The sequence below is a fragment of the Camarhynchus parvulus genome, chromosome 2 (assembly GCF_901933205.1).
Source record: "Camarhynchus parvulus chromosome 2, STF_HiC, whole genome shotgun sequence".
Taxonomy (NCBI): Eukaryota; Metazoa; Chordata; class Aves; order Passeriformes; family Thraupidae; genus Camarhynchus; species Camarhynchus parvulus.
This window is the reverse complement of record NC_044572.1, coordinates 39,184,891-39,207,885: the sequence shown is the minus strand read 5'-3', so window position 1 is coordinate 39,207,885 and position 22,995 is coordinate 39,184,891. Positions and strand designations below refer to the sequence as shown.

The 22,995-nt window shown below is 38.4% G+C and overlaps 1 protein-coding gene across 4 annotated transcripts in view; it reads left to right on the top strand.

Annotated features, from left to right (window-relative positions):
- The window catches only part of TOP2B (DNA topoisomerase II beta), a 61,792-nt gene that overhangs the window by 37,393 nt on the left and 1,404 nt on the right, over positions 1-22,995 (top strand). Inside the window, exons 17-34 of one of the 4 annotated variants that reach the window (XM_030943207.1) lie at positions 3,799-3,891; positions 3,987-4,101; positions 6,914-7,035; positions 7,812-7,960; positions 8,549-8,780; positions 10,177-10,311; positions 10,728-10,928; positions 12,570-12,765; positions 12,911-13,002; positions 14,135-14,290; positions 14,420-14,503; positions 15,416-15,613; positions 15,962-16,106; positions 17,354-17,512; positions 18,308-18,515; positions 19,028-19,107; positions 19,425-19,535; positions 22,687-22,803. In XM_030943207.1, the coding sequence (XP_030799067.1) occupies positions 3,799-3,891; positions 3,987-4,101; positions 6,914-7,035; positions 7,812-7,960; positions 8,549-8,780; positions 10,177-10,311; positions 10,728-10,928; positions 12,570-12,765; positions 12,911-13,002; positions 14,135-14,290; positions 14,420-14,503; positions 15,416-15,613; positions 15,962-16,106; positions 17,354-17,512; positions 18,308-18,515; positions 19,028-19,107; positions 19,425-19,535; positions 22,687-22,803 (2,593 nt within the window). Of the gene's footprint in view, positions 1-3,798; positions 3,892-3,986; positions 4,102-6,913; positions 7,036-7,811; positions 7,961-8,548; positions 8,781-10,176; positions 10,312-10,727; positions 10,929-12,569; positions 12,766-12,910; positions 13,003-14,134; positions 14,291-14,419; positions 14,504-15,415; positions 15,614-15,961; positions 16,107-17,353; positions 17,513-18,307; positions 18,516-19,024; positions 19,108-19,424; positions 19,536-22,686; positions 22,804-22,995 lie in introns of all 4 variants that reach the window. The other 3 variants (XM_030943205.1, XM_030943209.1, XM_030943208.1) reach the window with 3 other exon arrangements.

Here is a 22,995-nt window from a genome sequence, read left to right as displayed (position 1 = left end):
TACAGGGAAAAAACAATGCTGATATATCAATTATATCTTCACCATAGCCTTACAGGAGAACTTCAGCTCAAAACTAAGGCATCTCCTCAATCTCTTCCCATCTAGAATTTAACTCCTTCACTGACCTCAGTGTCCCATGTTGTTTTCTTTATGTGTCTTCACCTTTTCCTTTTTCTTGATTCAGGAGAGAATTGGTGTTCATAGTTTCATTTTTTCTCAAGCTTTATCACTTGAAACAGTTTTTATAGAGTTCTGCAGTGCTGAAAGGTTGATTTAATGCAGGCTCTGCGCTGGGGAAATGCCACCATCGGGGAAATCGTGCCTCTCTGCTGGTCATGTGGTCTCCACCAACACTGTACGAGTTGCCCTGGCTGCCGGTGCCACCCTGCACCTTCACTTCATGCCGGGCACCAAAAAAACATAAAAAGGAAAGCTGCTGCTGCTGCTTTTGTCCTTCTGTCTGCAGCATGGCTGGCTAAAAGCAGCTAAGCAAACAAAGTTCATTGTGAACCATGCTGATATAGCTGCGGCTGCACTGATTTTGGCCAAATAATCCCGGCCACGTGTCCTCAGGGCCAGCTGCAGGGCCACTCCCGGCGCTGGTCCTGGCTTCATGGTTGCTCCTGGCGGTGGGGTGGCCCTCAGTGGCATGGCCTGGTAGCATTGCTGGAAGAGAAAGAAAATGAACTGAGAGGCCCTGCTGGGAAGGGTCCCAGCCTCACTGGGAAGGGGCCCTGCCAGGATGGGGCCCGGTGGGCTTTCCCAAGCCTGGCCTGTGACGGTGTTCGCAGGGGTCTTAGGATGAGGGAAGAGATGAGGATCTGACTCCATGTTTCAGGAGTCTTGATTTGTTATTTTATGATATATATTATATTAAAACTATACTAAAAAAATAGAAGAAAGGATTTCATCAGAAGGCCAGCTAAGAATAGCAAAGGAATGGAATGATACCAAAAGCTTGTGTCTTGGACAGAGAGTCTGAGCCAGCTGACTGTGATTGGCCATTAATTAGAAACAACCACCTGAGACCAGATGCACCTGTTGCATTCCACAGCAGCAGATAACCATTGTTTTCATTTTGTTTCTGAGGCCTCTCAGCTTCTCAGGAGAAAAAAATCCTAAGGAAGGATTTTTCATAAAATGTGTCTGTGACACCTGGCCCAGCCCCACCAGGCCGCAAGGGCTGCACAGGGCCAGGCCGGCCAGCGGCCAGTTACCTGTTCAAAGGTTGGAAGCAAGAGAGCTTTTCCTGGACCTCGTTCATTTTTAGATGTGACTCTCACAGAGGTGTGTTCAGCTTTGTTGAGTGGTTTAACACGGTGTCAATATTCAAAACTAGCCAACTGGTTGGTTACGCCAAGCCAGAAGGAAGCTGCCAAGGCCCCCACAGGAACCGCTTCTGCAGCTCGTGGACTCCCTCCCCAACTAAAAACCAAACTGCGTTAAACCATGACACTGAAAGAAATACTGGGGGCAGAGAAAGAATTTTTTGGAAAATGCTTTAAATTCTGGAATAAGCTTAATCCACACCACAAAATGAGCTCTACCTTCTGCTTTTAGGTTTGGTAGTTTTGTGTGGTGTGAATATCAAGAAATGTTACGGTCAGAATTCCTTTTAAAGACAGAACATACAAAAAAGTACTCTGAGGGTTTTTATTTGTTTGGGCAATAGAGCTGAAACAAATTGTGTTTCATGTCTACTTAGGTGTCTGTATTTTGTTTCTGAGCAGATAAGATCAGATAAATATTGTTTATTCATTGAAGATCCGTCCGTGTGTCATATATGTATTCATGCACATGCTCTACATATTTGAATTTGAAGTTGTGTAAATAACTGTGTGTAGGAAAATACTTCTGTTCTAAAGAAAGCTTGTGGAAGGGTAAAGTTTAAAGTATCTGGAATGAAGCAGTTTTCTCAAGAAATATTTCAACTTCTGTCTACTTTACTTTGACATTTTAATTGTAGGTGACATTAGTGAGAAAAAGGGGTAAGAGAGAAAAAAAAGAAAATGGAAAAATACCTATCTTAGACAAAAAAACTTTTTTCTTATCCTGTGGGTACAGTAAAATGTGTGGTTTTACTAACAGAATTCTGATATCTGTTTCTGCAAAGAAACCTCCGTACACCGATTGGTAGATGAGGCCATGTAACCACTTATGGCTGATCCTCACTGTTACCTCAAACAGTATTCTGTCAGTCTGGGAGGAAGCTGTTCACCTCTGTTACACCTCAGCAACTACCAGCTAGTGCTGGAGCTGTGTACAGAAGCTTCACTTACACTTCCACCTGCATTTCCTCTGCTAGTCACTGGAATCCCAGCCCTAAGTTTACCTCTGGGTGGTATGTGATTGTGGGCCCCAGCAGACCTCTTGATAGCTGAAATCAAGGAAATCAAGGAAAGCAAAAATTCTTTCACAGAGCAACTCCTTCACCATGCTGAAGAACTCTTTTGCTAGTAAATGAAGTATTAGAAGAGCAGTTTTAAGTGGAGAAATGAAAAAAAAGTCTCCTTCTTATTCTATTGAAGAATAAATATTTGAGAACAGCTCTTAATTCATTCTATTTTTATTCTACTGAAATAATTTTTAATGCTGATCCAGCTGTTGGTCATTTGTCACTTCAGTGGTCTAGGAAAAGGTATAGATAAACTGAAAGGAGCCAGAAGAAAATTGTAAGAATTTAGTCCTGTTTTTTACATTTTAAGATGTCTGGCGCTGTGAATTATCAAGCTTTGTTCACAAGGGAAGTCAGTCTGATGCAAAGCAGGGTGATAGGGCTTAGGCTCTTTCTCAGAAACTAAGTTACATATAATATTTATTATGTAGCATCTTGGTCTCCAAGAAATTGACACTACTCACTGAGTTCTTTTGGAGCGCTCCAGTTGGAGTCCTTTGAAAAAGATGGTGCTGTTGAGTGTGTTCTTATGCAGAAGAGTGGTTGAAATCAGGGCGTGATGAAGTTTCTATATGTTACTCCCTGAGGAAAAAAACAGTACCTCAGCAGCTCACAGAATTACCCCAAAGTAGTCAAAATCTTGTTTAAACCACATATTCAGTTTGTATGTCTTTTTCTCTTCTTGGGAGAAGGAATTCACTGGAGGGGAGCTCTGTTTCTGTAACACCACAAAGTCAGAACTTTCCTGTGTCCTTTTGTAGTGATAATTGGTTGCTGGAAAGTGATGCCTTGCCATCATGAAGGCTGAGGCTGTCAGTCAGCTGGCCCAAACTCTGGCTTAGGCTTTTTGTGCAGTGTCAATTCTGTCAGGTTGTCAATTTTCATAAGAGGAGTAGGGATGGCCAGTCAGGAACAGCTGGAAGTTATTGACAGAGCAAAGAGGGCGTAGAGGGACAAGAGTGGGATATTTTTTCTAATACCTTCACTTGATTGTCTTGATGAGAGCTGGTTACAGCTTGGTCTAAATGATGAACCCAACCTTAAAGCTGTGTGGGGAAAGACCTTCAAACTGTGTGTCAAAGCACAACTCTGATGTGAAAAAGGGAAGAAGAGTGATAAGATTTGTCTAAATGTGTGCAGATTTCAGGAAAGCAATATAAATTTAAATTGCAAACAGTGAGAGATCTGTCGTTTCAAAAAACCTTGTGCAAAAATGTCTGAAAAGTCATGTACTGGTACTGCTCCTTAAATGTAAATGTTAGTTATATGGATTAGCTTGTCCAAATAAACCTTATTGAATACTTGATCAGGAAGTGCAATATACTTAAAATTCTGACTGAAGTAACATACATTTGCACAAACATTTATATGCTTATACTTTAGTGTACTTGGAATCTTTCCAGGCCTTCAGTAAGAAGAAGATTGATGACCGAAAAGAATGGTTAACAAATTTCATGGAAGACAGGCGACAGCGCCGGCTACATGGCCTTCCTGAGGTTAGTCCTAGATAATAGCAATAAATCTGCCAGATGAGATTCAAATGTAATGTAGTTTTTTGCATTGAATGAATGATGTATGTGGTTTTTTTCAGCAATTTTTATATGGTACAGCGACAAAACATTTGACTTACAATGATTTCATTAACAAGGAGTTGATCCTTTTCTCAAATTCAGACAACGAGAGATCTATCCCTTCCCTTGTTGATGGTAAGCTGATAATTAATTATAATTTTTTTGAATATTTCTGTTTGTTGATGTTTTTAGAGCTGTGATTTGCACTGGAATCAATGCATTCAAGTAGAGATTATAAGAACTTCCATGCATGTGTTTGTTATCATTTTGTGTATCAGTGGTATTTTGGGTCCTTTAGGAAGAGCAGTACCAGAGGGTCAAGGGAGATGCAGCCCTGGTGAGGCCACATGTGCTGTGTCCAGTTCTGGGCTCCTCAGTACAAGAGAGACATGGAGCTCCTGGAGCAGCTCCAGTGAAGGGTTGTGTAGATGATTAAGGGTCTGGAGCATGTCTCTTATGAGGAAAGGCTGAGGGAGCTGGACCTGTTCAGTCTCAAGAGATGATTGAGAGGAGATCTTATCAATGTGTGTAAGTATCTAAAGGGGAGGTGTTGAGAGGATGGAGCCAGGATCCTCTCAGTGATGCCAAACAATAGGACAAGACGCAGTGGACACTGATGCACAGAAGTTCCACCTGAACATGAGGAAGAACTTCTTCAGTGTGCAGTGACTGCACACTGGAACAGATTGCTCAGAGAGGGTGTGGAGTGGAGATATTTGAGAGAGACACCATATCCTGTGCAGTATGCTCTAGGATGGTCCTGCCCTGGGGAGGTTGGACCAGATGAGCTACTGTAGTCCATTCCAGCCTGAACAATTTTGTGATTTGTGTGCTAAGGAATTGCCATGTTTCTTCTGTGAGGAAGCTGAAGCTGTTGCTGAGCAGGCTTTTTACTTAACCAGACCTATTCCCTAGGCCCTACTAGCGCTTTGTTTCTGCTCATGCCATCAGAGGAAGCAAGTCTCTTAAGTGCTTATAATAATTAACATTCAAGTCAGCAGCTGAGTGCAGATGAAGATGCAAATGTTTTCTCCCCTCAGTCTTGCACCATAGGCAGTGCTCTAGAGTTTACTGACCTGTAATCTTGCTATCCTCCTGTCAGTCAGGTTTATTAACCCTCCCCTTGCTATAGCATGTACATTAAAAGGAGCAGTTTTTACTGCACTAGCTTCATTTGTAAAACTGTCTGCAGACAGCCTGAGCAGGAATTTCTGCCCATGTCATTGTCTGTGTGCACAAGCTCAGGAAAAAGGCCTTGAGACTTCGGGGAGGGGTGAAGTGCATTTATCTCCAGTTCATTTTATAGTGGAGCTGGTCAGCCTTCTTAACACTACAGACTTATACCAAAATATTAGTGCAGCAAGAGCTTTTTGTGTTCTGCATGAAAGAGAAGGGATCATTCAGGGGGTAGGGGCAGTAAGATTCCTGGTAAGATGGATCTCCAGCTTTGATGAAACTGAGGTAGGTATGCAGATACATACCTAGGGAACCGAAGGATGTCAGCCTCTGTTTCAGCTTCTCGAGACTTACTTCTCCCATACCTGGGTACTTACAGAGCTGTATGTTTCAAGGGATCATTGCTCCTTACAACATCATGTTCCCAGACTACCTTCTCAGAAACAGCAGAATGATTTTGCTAAAACATTAAATACTTAAGAATGAACTTGCAGTGCACTGTTTCTACAGAAATGTCAGAAAATAAGAAGGGAACACAATTACTCATATATTTGTGTGTGTCTATGTGTATATGTAACAATTTTTAGGTGTATATATAATGCTACAAATATTATATATAATTCCTATGAGGAATTAGAATTCCTAATTTCTATTATCTATAATTCCTATCTCTGCCAACTTTGGCTGTAATTCTGCACTCTGGGCATGGATACATGAACTGTGCAGCAGGTGTAGTCCTCTAGCAATGATTTTTGTCCTTTAGCATCATCAGGTGATATGTGACAGGCTAGCCTGGTGGCAAATCTCAGAAAAAATAATAGAGGAAGAACATTTTGAATATGTTTTCAGAGCTGGTCGTTACAATTCTTGCTGCTTGGTGATTCTCCTTTGTAAAGGAAGTCCTTTAAGTCTGTTGTATTGCTAGAGTGCTGGTAGAAAAACATGATGCAGAGCCATTGTAAAAAAGTTTGGATATTACATATTTGAATGAAATGGAAATTGAATTGAAGTCAGTCTCTTTTTTCTCTTTTTTTTTTTTTTTGGTCTTCCTTCCAGCTTTTGCTCTTATGTTCGACTCACTGTACTAATGGTAACATTAAACAATATTTTAGTGTATTTTAGAAATGTATGTGAATTAAAGCACTGAATAGCTCAATAATCATGATCTAGAGCTGGTTATCAAGTTCTGGATAACATGCAGGAAATATAATGCAATCCCTTCCACACAGCTGTTGTTCCTGAAGTCATGTTGTGCCTAAGCAATGAAAATAAACATTTTTAGAAGATCAGAGGCTGGCTTCTTTCTTAAGACTTTAAAAGATCTCAAGAGGATAACATTTTTTGGTAGTAAAATTTCAGAGTTTTGTGAAATACATGTAAGCTGCAGTTACAGCTGTCATTGCTGAATTTGTGCTGGTATTCTTAGAAAAAGATTTTGCTGAGTAGAATAGAAAGAATTCTTGACTTGTGGAAGTTGCACCTTTAGGATCAAGGTGCAGTTTATTAGAATGATATATTGGATGCTGTATAATTGGCTGAAAAGGTTGTATTTCCACTTTTTTGGTAATTTTTTGAGTTTGGTAAAATATTTTTAGTTGCTTTTAAAAAAATGGTATGTTTATTATTTTGTTACTATTTCAGTGTGAATTTGTTTTTATTTAATGTGTAGACTTCTTTTGAGAGATTATACATTATGAAAAGGCAAAACAAGTTTATGACTTGAAAACATTTGCTTGTGTATGTGCTGAAAATGGGATGTTCTTCTCAATAGGTCTGAAACCAGGGCAACGCAAGGTTCTGTTCACTTGCTTTAAGAGAAATGATAAACGTGAGGTAAAGGTTGCTCAGCTGGCTGGTTCTGTGGCTGAAATGTCAGCTTATCACCATGGGGAGGTGAGTATGGAGGATGGTGAAGTTGTAAGGACTTTTAGCCTATGTAAAATACTAGGTAAATGTTTCTGCTATTAAAATTGCAAACTATTGACTCTAATTCTACTAATCACAGGTGTGCTTTTAAAAGAAATGAACCACACTGTATGTATCTTAATAAGACAGCATATTTCCTTTCTTTCCAAGTGTTGGTGCACAGTGTTATCCCAAATACGTTGTGGGTTGTGGCAAAATAGTAGATAACTAATTACCTAAACAGCTTCTAGATTCTGAAATTATAGGAATATAGGAACTATGTTCTAGGACAATTTTTGTCTGGAACAAGAAACACAGTATTTTAAGGGAAGAAGCTGAGACTCTGTTCTTCAAAAACTTACTACAGTGTCAGAACAAAGATTTTTTCCTAGCTCCTGTTTTGTTTATATTTATGTGAAATATTAGCAAGAGTGGCCATATTAACAAGCCATCCATCCCTTCTCTTCTCCCTCTAGAAGCCATGAGTAGTGGTTTGTGCATGCAAGGTGTGGTCAGTTTATGTCCTTTTACTTCCCCCAGAGAAGTACTTTAGAAGAAATTGAGAAGCTCAGGGGTTTTCATAAGTATAGAATATGAAAGCAGCCCTTGTAATAGGTTACAGCAGTCCTTTCTCAGGGAGACTGCTTTCTTAAAAATTTAATTCAGGTTAGTGACACAATTTTGGGCCATTAAAAATAGATTTTGCTGGCTGATGAGGATAGACTGTCTCATACTTCTTACTATGAATATGTATTTTCTTGCAGCAAGCATTAATGATGACTATAGTCAACTTGGCTCAGAACTTTGTTGGAAGTAACAATGTGAATCTGCTACAACCTATTGGTCAGTTTGGCACCAGGCTTCATGGTGGAAAGGATGCTGCCAGCCCTCGCTATATTTTCACCATGTTAAGGTAAACTGTTAATGTCAAGCTAAATGCATACTATTAAATAGCCTTCTTATGGAACTCATCCTTTCACAGCACTCCTTTTTTTGGGAGTGGTGGGGGAGAGAAATGGAGAAAGATTGAAATATTTCAATAGAAGCTCGTATTTTGCTTTGGATCTCTTAAGTGTCGTTTTGAACATCCATAACATTTTGCTACTCCTACAGCTAAGCAAGGAAATTTTGCAACTATTTGGATGCTGTGTTGCTTTATTACTGAGTGCCCCAGTGTCACACTGAGCTGTGTGTTCTGAAAGCTTCAAAGAATGATATTTTGTAGATCCTAAATGTCAGCAGTTGCTAGTGTACCAGGTACATGTGTTTCTGTGAAGGAAACAAACTTCCATCTATTATGAACACACTCTTCCATTGGGAAGAACTTTGTTATCTCAGGAGATGTGTACATTGGATTTTCAGCTTCAGAATGGCAAAGAGAGAAAAAGATGTGAGAAAAATCTGCAAACAGATCATATCTGGGCCCTAGGGCTGCTAAAGCAAAATATTCTTTACTTACTGGACTTGAGGTTAAATGGTTTTCTTTTTTTTCTTTTTAAAGCCCTTTAGCAAGGCTACTTTTTCCATCAGTGGATGACAACTTGCTTAAATTCCTGTATGATGACAACCAGCGTGTAGAGCCTGAATGGTACATTCCCATCATTCCCATGGTCTTAGTAAACGGAGCTGAAGGAATTGGCACTGGCTGGGCATGCAAACTTCCAAACTATGATACCAGAGAGATTGTAAACAATGTCAGACGAATGCTGGATGGCCTAGATCCCCACCCAATGGTAAAAATAATAGTATATACACTGGTATTTTATATGTGTTTACTTACAGAATGAATCAATTCCTGTCTCTTTAGAACTTCTTAATTATTGGAGCATCTGAGTTGGTTTGTCCCAGTAATTTTATGTAGAAGTTCTACTTGACTGTTGGATGAGGCTGGGGAAGTTAACTTTGAAGTAAAAATATTGCTATTTGTATTTTTAGCAATTATTTTAGGGACTTTTTGTGCAGTCTGCTGACTGTTACAAGCCTTGCAGGGTAGTTGTGACATGGCAGTGGAGTAAAAAGTTGTATCACTCTTCCTTTTTGAAGGTACTACTCAAGTATTTTCAGTTAAGGTTAACATTTCCTTTCTCTTGTCTGAATTGTTCTCTGTTTTATATATCTGTAGGCAGAGGAAAAGATATTGCTGCTGTTCAAGGAAATCAGCAACTTCTGAAGTGCATTTAGCTTCTGTTTATTCAAAATTTTGGAAGTCCCAGAAGTGGTGTGAAAAAAATAGGGCAGAAAGAATACCTGTGTGAACCGATAATATCTGTGACCAGGATATGAAATACAGTGGATGTAACCTTAATTTTACAACTGATGAATATTGCTGCTTGGCTGTGTTTACTAAGCTATAGAAGCAGAAACATCTTTTCTTTCCTATTTAGATCACAGTTCACTGATTGTGCAATATCAATTTTCAAGACATACTGGCTTTCCTTTTTCAAATTCTTGGGAATAATGAGATTTTTTTTTAAATTAATGCAATCTATTGCCCTTCCTTTAGGACTCCTAGGCCTTCTGTGTAGTCTCACAGTCAATTGAAGCTCACTGTGCTTGAAAGAGGCAGTTCTGCCTCCATCTAGCTCCTTTCTGTATGCTGGTATGTGTTTGTGTCAAGCTGGATAAGGAAATCAATCCTGTTAAAAAAATTCCTCAGCCTGTTAGTTACAATTTGACCTGGATGGGCTCCACTATCTTTGCCAAACAGCACAAAAATAAAAAAATGGTTAGGGGAGGTAGCACCACGTCTGTATACTTATTGTGGGGTGTTAATCTGCTTTCTGTCAAGCCTTAATTGTGCTTAGAGTTTTCTTTAAGAAAGAGGAAGAAAAAAAACAGATTAAAGAATCAAAACAAAACCCCACCACCTCACTGGGTTCAGCTGCATCATCTTAACAATTTTTCTAATCTGTGGACAGTAAGATAATTGGTCCTGTCACTTGCATGTGTGTATTTGTATTCTGTTTTTTCTGTAGTATTTTTCCTATGACCTCAGATTTTCACAGTCTGAGAGGTTTGTTGACGTGTTAGGGCAATATAATGATAATTGTATGGAGTATGGAAAAGAAATATTTTTTTGACATTTTATTATAAAAATTATTACCACTTTGATGATTTTTCCAATTTCAGCTTCCAAACTACAAAAACTTCAAAGGAACCATTCAGGAACTTGGTCAAAATCAGTATGTAGTGAGTGGTGAAATATTTGTTGTCGACAGGAACACAGTAGAGATTACAGAGCTTCCTGTAAGGACATGGACCCAGGTAAGTAATAGTGAAATACATTTTAATATAAACAAAAAAGAGTGAAGAATTCCTCATTGAATTATTTAATCCTACATCTGTGTGAACTTCTAACACAATTTCTGATTATACATACACGGAAGGGAACATGGTTTCATTCTCCTGTGTGCTTTTGTAGAAGATGTTTCTCTGTTTGTGCCATCAGCTGTCCATGCTTCTCCTGCTTAATCCACTTTACAGGAGGCCTGTCTGTCCTGGTTTCTGCCTCTTATGTTTGTGCTACTCTTGGCCTGCATTTTGCAGGTTATACTGGCTCTCTAAGTTGTAACTGGTACCAGATGTAATGCACAGAGCTTTGAAAGTTGATGCTGTTCATTTGGTTTGCAGTTTTAAGGCATTTCAAGTGGTTCTGTTTTTTGCTGCCCTATTTTCAACAGGTGTACAAAGAACAGGTTCTAGAACCTATGTTGAATGGGACGGAAAAGACTCCAGCATTAATTTCTGACTATAAGGAGTATCACACTGATACAACTGTGAAATTTGTTGTGAAAATGACAGAAGAAAAGCTTGCACAGGCAGAAGCTGCTGGATTGCACAAAGTCTTTAAGCTTCAAACAAGTCTTACTTGTAATTCTATGGTAACTTTTTCATGTTTGGCTATTAGAATCCCTACTGTTGTTTGTTGTAAAATCAAATGTTTTTGTAGTATACTTTGGTTCTTGGTATTGAACAGTGCATTGTGTATTTGAAATTGTTTCAATAGTAGAAAACTGTCATGATGACCAATACTAAGTCAATATGAATAAGCTAATCCATTTTGTGATAAATCTTTCAAATAAGATAGGCCTGGTGTGGTTGCCTTCCTGTAATTGAAAATCTCCTGTGCAGTGAACCAAAAGTGGTTAATGTAAAGTTGATCATACAAATAACTTTCTGCCATATTATAATTAGATTTGAGTTTTAAACTTAAGACAAATTACATTTTCAAAATTGCACTTTCTGCAAGACTGTTACTCCTCTAATATGAATTAAATGATCCAATGTTTCCACCAGCATAAATCCAATTTTAGGTGGTAAGGTATAGCAAGCACTATTCTTAAACTGATGAAGACATAATAGTGCTGTTAATTACTAAGAATATGAATAAATACACATCTGTCTATTCTGAGAGGGATTTGAATGTAAGTTAATTTCTGTGAAGATTTCCAAATATCCTGTATTTTCAGATACTGAAAAAACAGTTCTGTTTTTTATGGCAGATGCTACTTTCAGATATTATCACAAAATGCAAATATCGTTATTGTTGCTATTGCTGTGTACATCAAAAGCTATGTGAAAATAGGTTAAAAATAAATTAATGACCACAGAATTGGAAAAGGAAACAGGCCTTGCTCAACTAATTTTCTAGATAGTACTTGAAAAGCCAATCTACCAAATCAGGGTGATGGTATTTCTCACATGTTTAAACAACTGTAGGAACAACTGTGAGAATCTGTTGTCAGTTTTACATTTCACAGATTACAAAATGTTTTGCAGCTGAATTCCTGCATTTTCTGCCTGCCAAAATAAATAATAAATTGTAAGAACCGCTTTCTGTACCTGTGTGCGAATTAATCTGCCCTAGTGTAAGAACCTTAAAAAGTTATGTGAGCTTGGCCATTGTCCCCCAGCTCCCAGATAGCTATTTTGGATAGATGAATTATCCCCTAGAGGGGTTTATTTCTTCCAGTTGACTATGGAGGGCACCAAGGGTGACTAGTTCACCTATAAATGTCTAAACTGGAGATGTCAGAAGCCAGACAGGATTGATTTCACCTATCAAGTAAAAATGATTTCTTACTTTGTGCTCGGACTTGAAGGATGGTAGTTTTCACGCTGAAAAGTGACAGATTTCACAGCTGAATTGAAAGATTATTAAGGATTATTAAGCTTTGCAACTGTTACATTAAATAGTTGTGAATCATCAGTTGCTGCTGAACTTGTGATTTAATATGTAGATAAAATTAGTCATTCAAGTGAACTCAGGCATATTGCTCTATATAGCTGTCTTTTTGTTTGATTGTACTGCCATAAATCTCATCCTAAATCTCCTTGTGAATAAAAATAAAGACCATCCAGCTCTGTGCTGTGTAGCTCCAAAGTGAGGTTTGAGTTCACACTCCTCTAAGTACCACTTTTTGTACAGTGCTTTTATACATGCAGTAGAACTGAACACTTACACAAGGGCTAACAAAGTTTGAGTCACACAGCCTCTCTCAAGTCCATCCTGTATTTTCTAGGTGCTGTTTGATCACATGGGGTGCTTAAAGAAGTATGAAACTGTGCAGGACATCTTGAAGGAGTTCTTTGATCTGCGGTTACATTATTACAGCCTGCGCAAGGAGTGGCTTGTGGGAATGCTGGGTGCAGAGTCCACCAAGCTGAACAACCAAGCTCGTTTCATCCTGGAGAAGATACAAGGAAAAATTACCATTGGTGAGTAAAGAATTCTTAACAGTGGGGGCAGATCTGGAAAGTATTTTAAGTATAATTAAAAATGCTTATATGCAGGGTTTTCACAACACTGACTTTCCGTCTTCTTTTTTTCCTCCCCTCCTCTGTGTTTGTGTGTGTCTTGTAGAGAACAGATCAAAGAGAGATTTGATTCAGATGTTGGTCCAGAGAGGTTATGAATCTGATCCAGTAAAAGCCTGGAAAGAAGCACAGGAAAAGGTAATAACCTAGATATTGTTGATGTTGTTACTGTTATAAATGATATTGTTTGTTTTCTAGTAGTCTAACTTAATTTATAACACACACATAGCACTTTAAAAACACTATTCATTACTCCTTATTGGCTTCCATTAAAAAAAAAACATTGAACTTACACAAAAATAAAGTCACATAATACTGGTATTATATATGGATAATGCTTAGAAGAAAGCTAGATAGTACAAGTCTAAAAATGAGATTGCAGAGGACTGAATTTCTTAATGTACCCAAATCAAAACCAGCAGCTGAATTTCCGACTGCCTGATACAGAAAGTGCTGCATCGGTTACCCCACACATACAACTAATTAGTAAATGTAATTATTTCAACATAACTTATTAATTGCTTTTCTGTAAAGAAACATGGATATTATAAAGCTAAGACTTTTAAAGTTACTGTAGTAAATTTGACCGTGACCTTGACCTATATTTGTTTCTGCTTTTTTTAAAAGCAACCAGTTTTTATTGTTCCAAAAGAGAGATGTGACGACTTTATTTCAAAATTACATTTCCATTACTATGGGCAGATGGAACTGCTTTAAAAAGCAGCTTTGAAGTTCTGTCACCCATCCTTTATCTTTGCCACTGTTTTAGCTATTTGTTTTCATTTCACATTTGTTTTGTATTTTTAATACTGTATTTTAACTCTATGGAATTATTTCTATTTTAAAACAAGACTGTTATTTAGAGGAATTTTTATCTACTCTCAAACCCCAGTTTGCAGATTTGGGGCTTTGATACCAGCTGTTATTCAAAGGACTGTGCTCATTTTCTAAAGGAACAGATATATCAATGAATACCCAAAGGGCAAATGTCTCAGCCCTGAGAGATGGGTGGGACAGCACCAGTATCTGCAGCCAGCAACATTCAAGGCTCTAGCACAGGTTCAATTTGTTTTCTTAAATCAAATGATTAAATAATCAGCTCTAGAAGGTCCCAGGAACACGGCCTTTTGGAAAGGTCCAGAATATGTTCAGGTTATTGAATCTGTGAGGGCACACATTGCTACTGTGTGGTGGTGCTTTGGAGCAGTGTCACAGTTCATGCACACAGCTAAGATCACTAATACTTGTAATTGGGAATGTTTCACCTCAGGCAGCAGAAGAGGAGGACTCTCAGAATGCAAATGATGATGCTTCCTCTGCTTCTGGTCCAGCCTCTGGCCCTGACTTCAACTACATTTTGAACATGTCCCTGTGGTCACTCACAAAAGAGAAGGTGGAAGAGTTGATCAAGCAGAGAGATTCCAAGGTTGGTACACCTGGAAGGCTTGTTCTGAAACAGCACAGTAAATGCTGATGTGCCTGTTGGGAATGTTTAGTCTTCAGTGGCGTTTGCTTTAGTTGTGATTACATTCTCTATACTACTTTCATGTTTTAGGAGAGAGAACTAAATGATCTTAAAAGGAAATCTCCTTCAGACCTCTGGAAAGAAGATCTAGCAGCCTTTGTTGAAGAGCTTGAAGTATGTTTTACTTTATATATATTTCTAAAACGTGAAATTTCATATTAATTTAATTAAAACCTCTAACTAATAAAAATTAATTAAAATTTAAGAAAAATAATTTTAAAATACCACATTTTGAATCAAAAGTAGATTCATTTCAGAATATAATGGTAACTGGGAAATCAGTATTGCATATCTGTGTTCTTCGTAGTGTTTCTCAGGGATTGTTTCTTGCATCTATTCAATTTGATGTTTTGTCCAAGTCAGTGATGTTAAAAGAAAAATAACCAGGAGAAAGTTAGTTTTTAGATGACACAAAAACTTGTGAGTAGTAACTGGTAATGGTAATAATTACAGTAGTTCTACATGATCTAATTTTTTGTGAGGCAGTATTACCAAATTCAGAACTGTACATTTAGGAATGAAGTGTGTAGACTATAAATACTATATGAGCGGTCCTTAGTTTGCCTTATCAGTTATTCTGGAAAAAAGGTTAAGTCCCTTTGGTGAATAACCTGCTGAACCTCAGTTTTCCATGTTTGAAAAGGGTTGGTACAATCTTTTGAAGTGACACACTTCAAAACTAAATGTTTAAGTTAAATGCTGAAATAATGGAAACTTACAACAGTACCAGACACATACTTGCAAAATAAAAACTGGAGAGAAGAAAGATTTTTCAGTGTAACAGTGTCCAAAAGTTTGTATTTATTCTTGAATAAAAGTCTAGTTTTTAGCTCTACTGGGTAACGAATTTACCAAGATTGAGTGGACACAGTTCCAGAACTGAAAATTGTGTTCCAATTCAAGTGAGAATTAAGGGGAGCCTTATGCTCCATGCATAAAGGAACTGAATCTTAAATAATCATGTTCCACTTTGTCCTCATTAAAAAATAATGTGTTTCCCCCCTCCTGCCTCCTCTCGTTTGTTAGAAAGTAGAAGCACAGGAAAGAGAAGATGTTCTGGCTGGCATGGTTGGCAAACCAATAAAAGGCAAAGTTGGGAAACCCAAGATGAAGAAACTCCAGCTGGAAGAGACCATGCCATCACCATTTGGCAGAAGAATAGTTCCACAGATTACATCTGCCATGAAAGCTGATGCCAGCAGGAAATTGCTGAAAAAGAAAAAGGTAAACCAAAATGACTGCTGCAGTTAAATTATTTATTATTTAGCTGGTATTTTTAGTTTTATACTGGAGTATTTTATTCCAGTAGCATAAATCCAAATTGTCAGATTATCACTGGTGCTGTATTTGCACTGTTTTGCTCACCTAATGCTTAAGAAATTTGTGCTGGATTTCTTTTACATTTGCAAATCTCATGAGACTGCGTATTGTTCAGGTGTTGTTATTGAGATAACTTCTTTCCAAGACTGTTCAACAAATGTTGATATACTAGTCATTTATTATCATCTGCAAAACTATTCCAATTCAATCTTGAAATATAAAGGTGTAAGTTATTTTATTTTGTAATTTTAGGGTGAAACTGATTCTCTAGCAATAAAAATGGAATTTGATGAAGAGTTTGGTGGTGTGCCAGCTGAAGGTGGTGGGGATGACTCTTTGAATGCATCAGCTGCAGCAGCTAAAACCCCTAAACCCAAGAGAGAGAAGAAGGAGCCTGGTAAGATCCTTACACAGCCATATTTCACCTTTGTTATGTACTTACTGAGCATGAAATGCATTTTTAACACAGTGTGAGAAGGGAAATACAGCACAATATTCACTATTTCATCTGGTTTTCTTCCCTAAAATGAAATATTTGAAAGTATTCTGAAATTTCTTTGTGTAAGGTACTTTCCGGGGGGGTGATGGATCTTACATTTTCTACATTTGAATTGTGAGGGCAGGAGGGGTCTAAATCTTCAAACTTGTGTATAGAAAAATAGATTATTTTTACATAATGCATCTAATTACTTGCAAACTGAAATGTCTAGTTTGTGTGCTCTTTGATATTGAAGGACAGGGCAGTCGCCTGCAGTCCCTCAGTCTGTGTAATACTATAGATTGTAGAACTTGATTATATAAATGTATTTTTCTATTGACATATTCAGTCATTCTGACTTTCAGAAAGTTGTGGGTGCTGTAGCTTGGCAGGTGACCTACATTCACTTCCCCATTTCCTCTACTAGTGGGAATTTATTATTGCTGTTTGAGGAATACCTAGTAACAGGAAGGCAGCAACAAAAAAAGAAAGCTGGAGACAGAAGATTTAAATATGAGGGGGTTTATTTTTTCAGAAGAAAGGAAAAAAACGTGGTTGCACAAATTATTGTTCTGAGATAAGATCTGGGTTTAATTATTCAGGGGCTTATCCAAGCTGAGTAGATTCACTGAGTACAGTTATGACTGACTTGTCTCTTTGCAGCTCAAATCTCCCACAACCACTGTTGAGCCAGGGCCAATTAGCCCAGCTTGACCTGAGCTTGCCCTGCAATTGGCTGACCACATTTTTACCCCCTCTCCACAATAGGATATCCTCTACTTCCCATGTTTGTTGTATTTATCCAATAACTGTTTCTGATCATGTTCCCTGAATAATGGAAAACTGCACATTCTTTGCCTGGAAAACTCTAGCAATCTTTAAAGAAACACAAATTTGATGGCGAAACTTAAAATTAGAGATTTTATGTTTTTCAGTCATAAAACAAATTTCTTTGGCAGCAGCTGGTCAGGTTCTGTGTGAAATAATTTCATGTTAAATCTTCCTTCAGGGAGGAGAGGAAAATTTATAACTTTTGGGGAAAAGAAAATGTACAGTGTTTAAAGGAGAACTTTTTAAGATGAAAATTTATACTAAATTTGTAAACAATTAGAAAAGATGAAAATATTTTTTAACCTGACTGTAGTAAATGCTTTTACTTTTGGCAGGTGCCAGGGTAAGGAGGACACCATCATCTACAAAACCCAATGCAAAAAAAGTGAAGAAACGAAACCCATGGTCAGATGATGAATCCAAGTCTGAAAGTGATTTAGAAGAAAATGAGCCTGTGATTATTCCAAGAGACTCTCTGCTTAGGAGAGCTGCAGGTACCCAAGACTTTGTGAATTGTGTATTGTGACTGAAAGTTTCAACTACAAACCCACATTTTCCTTTGACAATAGGACTTCCTTTAGGACTTTATTGCCTACAGGTAACTTGCATTACATTTTCTTCACTGTGTGAAGAATACTCTTAAGCCAAGATCAGGATCTTTCTTATGATAGATTTTGTAATTTGGATCAGAAATCTTGTCCCCTATTCTAAACAGTAGAATAGAAATTATTCACTAAACTAGTGAATTATAGAAGAAACAGACAAGACAATATTCTTACAAACAAAAACATTACTCTGATACAAGTATACTGCCAAATAAGGCCTACAAGGCAAGTAAAAAATTGTCAGAAAAATTCTGAACACTCCATGAAAACGAAGACTGAAAGTTTGGAAAGTATGTAAGTATGTGATGGTTTAAAAAGCCCCCACAGAATTTCTGGAAAATTAGGAAGAATGTTCAAATGGTAGATTCAAGAAAGCTTCAATTTTAAGTGAAGGATTCTCATTCCTTAAAAGTACTGATGCACAATGTCTCCATAATGCCTTTAGCTGAAGGTGGCTGGGCAAGCCACAAGAGGTGTTGGATGTTTGCTAACATCTAAATTATTTTTTATTCTTTTCAACCCTTTATTCTTCCAGGCTGAAACAAATTTATTATTCACCATTCTTTCATCTTGTGTACTCTGAGGCAGGGATTGTTCACTGACTTCCACTTTGATTTGTATATGTGTCTGTATTATATAACATAAACAGCTCTCCTGAAATGTGAACATGTGTGATTTTCTCAGCTGAGAGGCCCAAGTACACTTTTGACTTCTCAGAAGAAGAAGATGATGCCGACGATGATGATGATGCCAACAATAACAACGATTTGGATGAGCTCAAAGTAAAAGCCTCTCCAGTTACAAATGACAGAGAAGATGAGTTTGTTCCCTCAGACAGCTTAGAAAAAGATGAGTATGACTTCTCCCCAGCCAAATCAAAGCCATCTCCAGAGTAAGTACTGTAACTCAGTAGGATTTTTTTATTAATAATTTTTTCAATGAAAAAGTTTCTGAACAAAACTGAGAAACATCAGCTGTTATTGCTCTACATGCACCGTGAAAAATAAAATGTGGAGGAATTCAAGTGTATGTTATCTCAGCCTTGCAACTGACCTCTGCAGGGGTGACTCATGATTTAAAAGACTAATATAATAACAGATAGAATAGTTATGATACACGGTCTGTAATATCATCTGTTAAACTATGTTTTTAAAGGTTCTTTGTTTTCTGTCTTGTGCCAGTCTGGTATAAAGAACTATTGAAAAAAAATGTAATTCTGTTAATTTCAAATGCCTGGATTTCTTGACTGGATGTCAATTTTAGGGGTTTGCTGCAAGCAGATACAAAAATGCTGGAAATGTTAAAAAAGGATTTAAATTTTGCATGGATATTTATGATGTCCACGTACTTTACTATGTGCTTGATGTAACTCATACAATTCCCTTTTTGTTTGCTTGTAAGTAGAAAAACATCTCAAGCCAAGAAAAATCAAGATTTTGGGAACATCTTCTCTTTTCCATCTTACTCTCAGAAGACAGATGATGGTGAGATTTTTTTCACAGTTCCGTTTAATTTTCATAGCAACTATTAATGGGATATTTTGGGGAGTGGTACACAGAAACTTCACAGAGTAGTTACAGGAGAAGGATGTCCACATCCTTCCTCTTTATAAAGGTGGAAAGTGAAAGAACTTCTGATCTTTAGAGGAACAAAGCTTGTATCATAGGTAAGGAAGTTACAGTACATCCATAGCTGTAGCATCACAAACACTTACTTGAGATGAATTTTTCTGTAGTTAATATTGATGTAATTAATATATGCCATGAATGGATCTTATTCTAAACTTACTCTGTGGTTGTAGATACAACAAAATTGGACAGTGATGATGAGGATTCTGCTCCTGTTTTCTCATCATCTTTTGCCCCAAAACAAACAGAGAAAATTCCAAGTAAAACAGTAGCTGCTAAAAAGGGTATGTATAGAATTGGCCTGGAAGCCAATCCTTTTATTTGAAAGTCATCATCTCCACCTTTTCATTGTCTCTTCAGTCTTCAAAGTGGGAACTGCTTCCATTTATTTTGAGCTCTGTGAAATTCAGCAATAGGGTATTTGAACTCATTGAAATTCAGCAACAGGGTATGAACTTTCTCCAGCTCCTTAATAATATGAATTAGTTTCTTTCCACTGGCTACTTTGTAGTGCCAGAACTTCTTACCTTCCATGACCGGAGGTGGTGTTCAGCCTTTATAGTTTAACTCATGGGAGGTTTTTAGCTTCAGGGGAGAAGTAAAGTGGAGCATGCCACCAGGAGGTGTTGAATATCCCTTGGGTCAGTTGGAGACAGCTGTCTGGACTGTCCCCTCACAACTCCTTGTGCACCCCCAGCCCCTTTCTGGTGTGATGGTGTGAGCAGCAGCAAAATATCCCTCCTTTGTAAACATCATCTCCAGCCCAAATACAAAACACAGTCCCCTACCACCTACAATGAAGAAAACAAACTCTGTCCCAGCCAAAACCAGCACAGCAGGCTATCACTTTTTCCTCTTGGAACAGAGAATGAGAGACTCTCCTCAGACTTCAGAGGTATAAATTCTTTCAGTTATTAGTCAGCTTTTAGAGCTGTCATCTTGCATTTTTTTCCTTATGATACTGGGGCCTTTGTTTTTTAAAACTTCTTTTGACCAACTTGCAGCTGAACTTAATATATTAATTCTTCTGTAAAAACAGGTACCTCAAGGAGAATGACAAGAAAGTAGCCAGTTACAATAGTTAACTTATTCTCTTAAAAATGAGAAAAAAATATATTGTTTTCTATTTTAGGCACCAGTGAACTGCAGCATCTTTCCACCCTTTCCCCCTTTGCCTCCCTATTTCTAATCTATTTCTTAATGCATTGTGTCCACTCCAATTTGTTAACAGTTCAAATCAGTGAATGCCTGATTACTTCTCAGACACTTCCCAGTTGTTGGTAGAGTTCTGTAGTACAGTAAATAAAGATTGCATACAGAAATAGCTGATCTCTAATAGAGTAGTCTTTTATATTGAATTTCTGTACTCCAGAAAATGGAAGAGTGAACTCTGTATGCAGTAGCCAGGCATGGATGCAATTTAACGTTCAATCTTTCTCCCTCTGTTTTCTGGATGTGAGTAAATTGTCATTAGCCTAACTTGAAACCTTCAAATAGAGCTGTGATCTGTTTCTGAGTTTCTCATTAACCTGTGCACACACAGAATAGGTATAAACCAGCTCTCTTGCAAGCAAGTTAAATTTTTGCCTTCTGAGTAGCCTTAGGGGCACTCTCCTTCTCAGTGCATGGCAGCATGACCGGTTGCTTTTGCCAGTTTTCAGCTCTTCTTTTCTGCCCAGATCAGACATGACCACACTTTCATCATCACAGCTGGACAGTTCAGTGATAACCCAGCAGGTTTAGTTCATTGGTCATCTGGTTACCCTTTCGTAGTCTCTTTGATTCTAAGTCCATCGGCATGGACTTTGCAGCAGCCTCCTCAGAACCCATTTTCTGGTAATGTCATATTCCACCCACTCACCCTCACACTGAGAGTGCTTATTGTGTGTGGCTGAAATGATTGTTCCAGAGCTGTTTGATTTCTTGTGACTTCAGACTCTGATCAATTTGGGATGAAATCTCTTGACCTCTGCTGTTCACTACAGAGGATCAAGAGACAGCTGAACTTTTCCATGACTATTTGAGCTGTCTGTGGTTTTAGGGCTTTATAGTAAAGCCTAAGGGAAATTTGAAAAGCAGGCTAACTCTGGATAAGCAGCTGCTCAGCTTGAACAGCTTTGAACAGCCCAGCTGCTGAGATTCTAGCAGTGAGGTCTACTCTTTGCATCATCTGTGGGACTGATACCATACCTGGACTTCCTGCTAAAAACTTGGGCTTCTTGAGAGCCTGTGTACATTGATTGTGCTGCACACTCTGTTTCCTGTCATGTTACTGAGTGGAGAGCTTGGCTGAACTGATTTGCCATCAAGCTGCTGTCAAGAGATCCTTCACACTTGTGCAGCCATTAGGGGTGTAAGTTAAAGTAGCAGATGAGAATCTCCCTGTATTTAGTACAGAGGGAAGTCAGTGTTCTGGACACCATTCCTTTAGCCATCAGGTAACAGCTAAGGGGTTTGCTGTCCTTTGGACAGACTTCACAGGAGTTACCCACTGATACCAGGCTGTTTCCAGGGAACAACAAATCCAGTGTCTGTGGCAGTGTGTTGTACCTCTGTTTCTGCAGTTCAAGGCATCATAACTAAAATGCTTGTGGAGACACTCTTGTTCTCCAAACACATCCCCCTTGTGATCCCATAAATTAAATTTGAGTTCTCCCAAACATCCACGTTCCTGGTATCTGGAGTATTTGTACTTGTGTCTGTTTGAGGCACCTGTGGCTGATAGAGGGTAGGTCAGGTGTGTATCTGAGGTTTCTGCAAAAGTCATTCATTGTGACCTGATGATCTTAAGAGTCTTCTCTGACCTAGATGGTTCCATGATTCTATCCCTTGACACCCACTGTGGGAACATTCCAAGCACCATCTTTTAAAGACAGCCAGATTAGTTGTATGGCACTGACTGAAATTCTCCAGAAAATGTAGAATGTTCCCTTCCTCTCCTTTCAGCATTTTCCAAAGTTCCTTTTCACTGAGATTGACAGAAAGCAATGTCACAGAGACGAGGCACTGCCTCCCAAACCCCTGCAGTAATCCTGGGGAAAGCAGTCCACAGTCATACCACCCTGAAGGAAAAAATGTCACAAGCAGCTGGATACTGTGATGTATCCAGACATGGTGAGAGTATCCAAGCTGGAGGACTTCTGTTGCTGCTTTACCCACTAGTAACCTGGTTTGTACTCAAAAAGATGAAACAGTATTCAGCCAAGAACCTGGAATAGTACTGGGTGCGCCAGTCCTTCTCAGAGCAGGATGCAGGAAACCTCCTGTTTATTTCACACAGTTCCACCATAAAAACTGAAGTATGTTTTCCCCCAGTGCAGAAATCACTCATCTTGTTTTAATGTCTGCCATTCATGCCATAATTGGAGTATCTAGTATATTTTAATATGTTCAACCAATTTGTGAATTTATTTATTATCTTTTAACTTCCAACAGCAAAACTAGATGCTCCCCCTAAGCCTAAAAGAGCTCCCAAGGCCAAGAAGGTGGAAACTGTGAACTCTGATTCAGATTCAGAATTTGGCATTCCAAAGAAGACGGCAGCACCCAAAGGTAGGAGTTACCCCTGGGCTCTCTGGAGCACAGGGCTCACAATTATTGTAAGAACCACAATAATTGTGGTGAGTTATGAGTACACTGATCACTGGTAAATTACTCAGCCTTTCCTATGGCAAATACAGTGTATTGACTAACCGTGGGCAAACCATGTGTGGATGTTTTATCTGACCTTCACTGTTGGGAGTA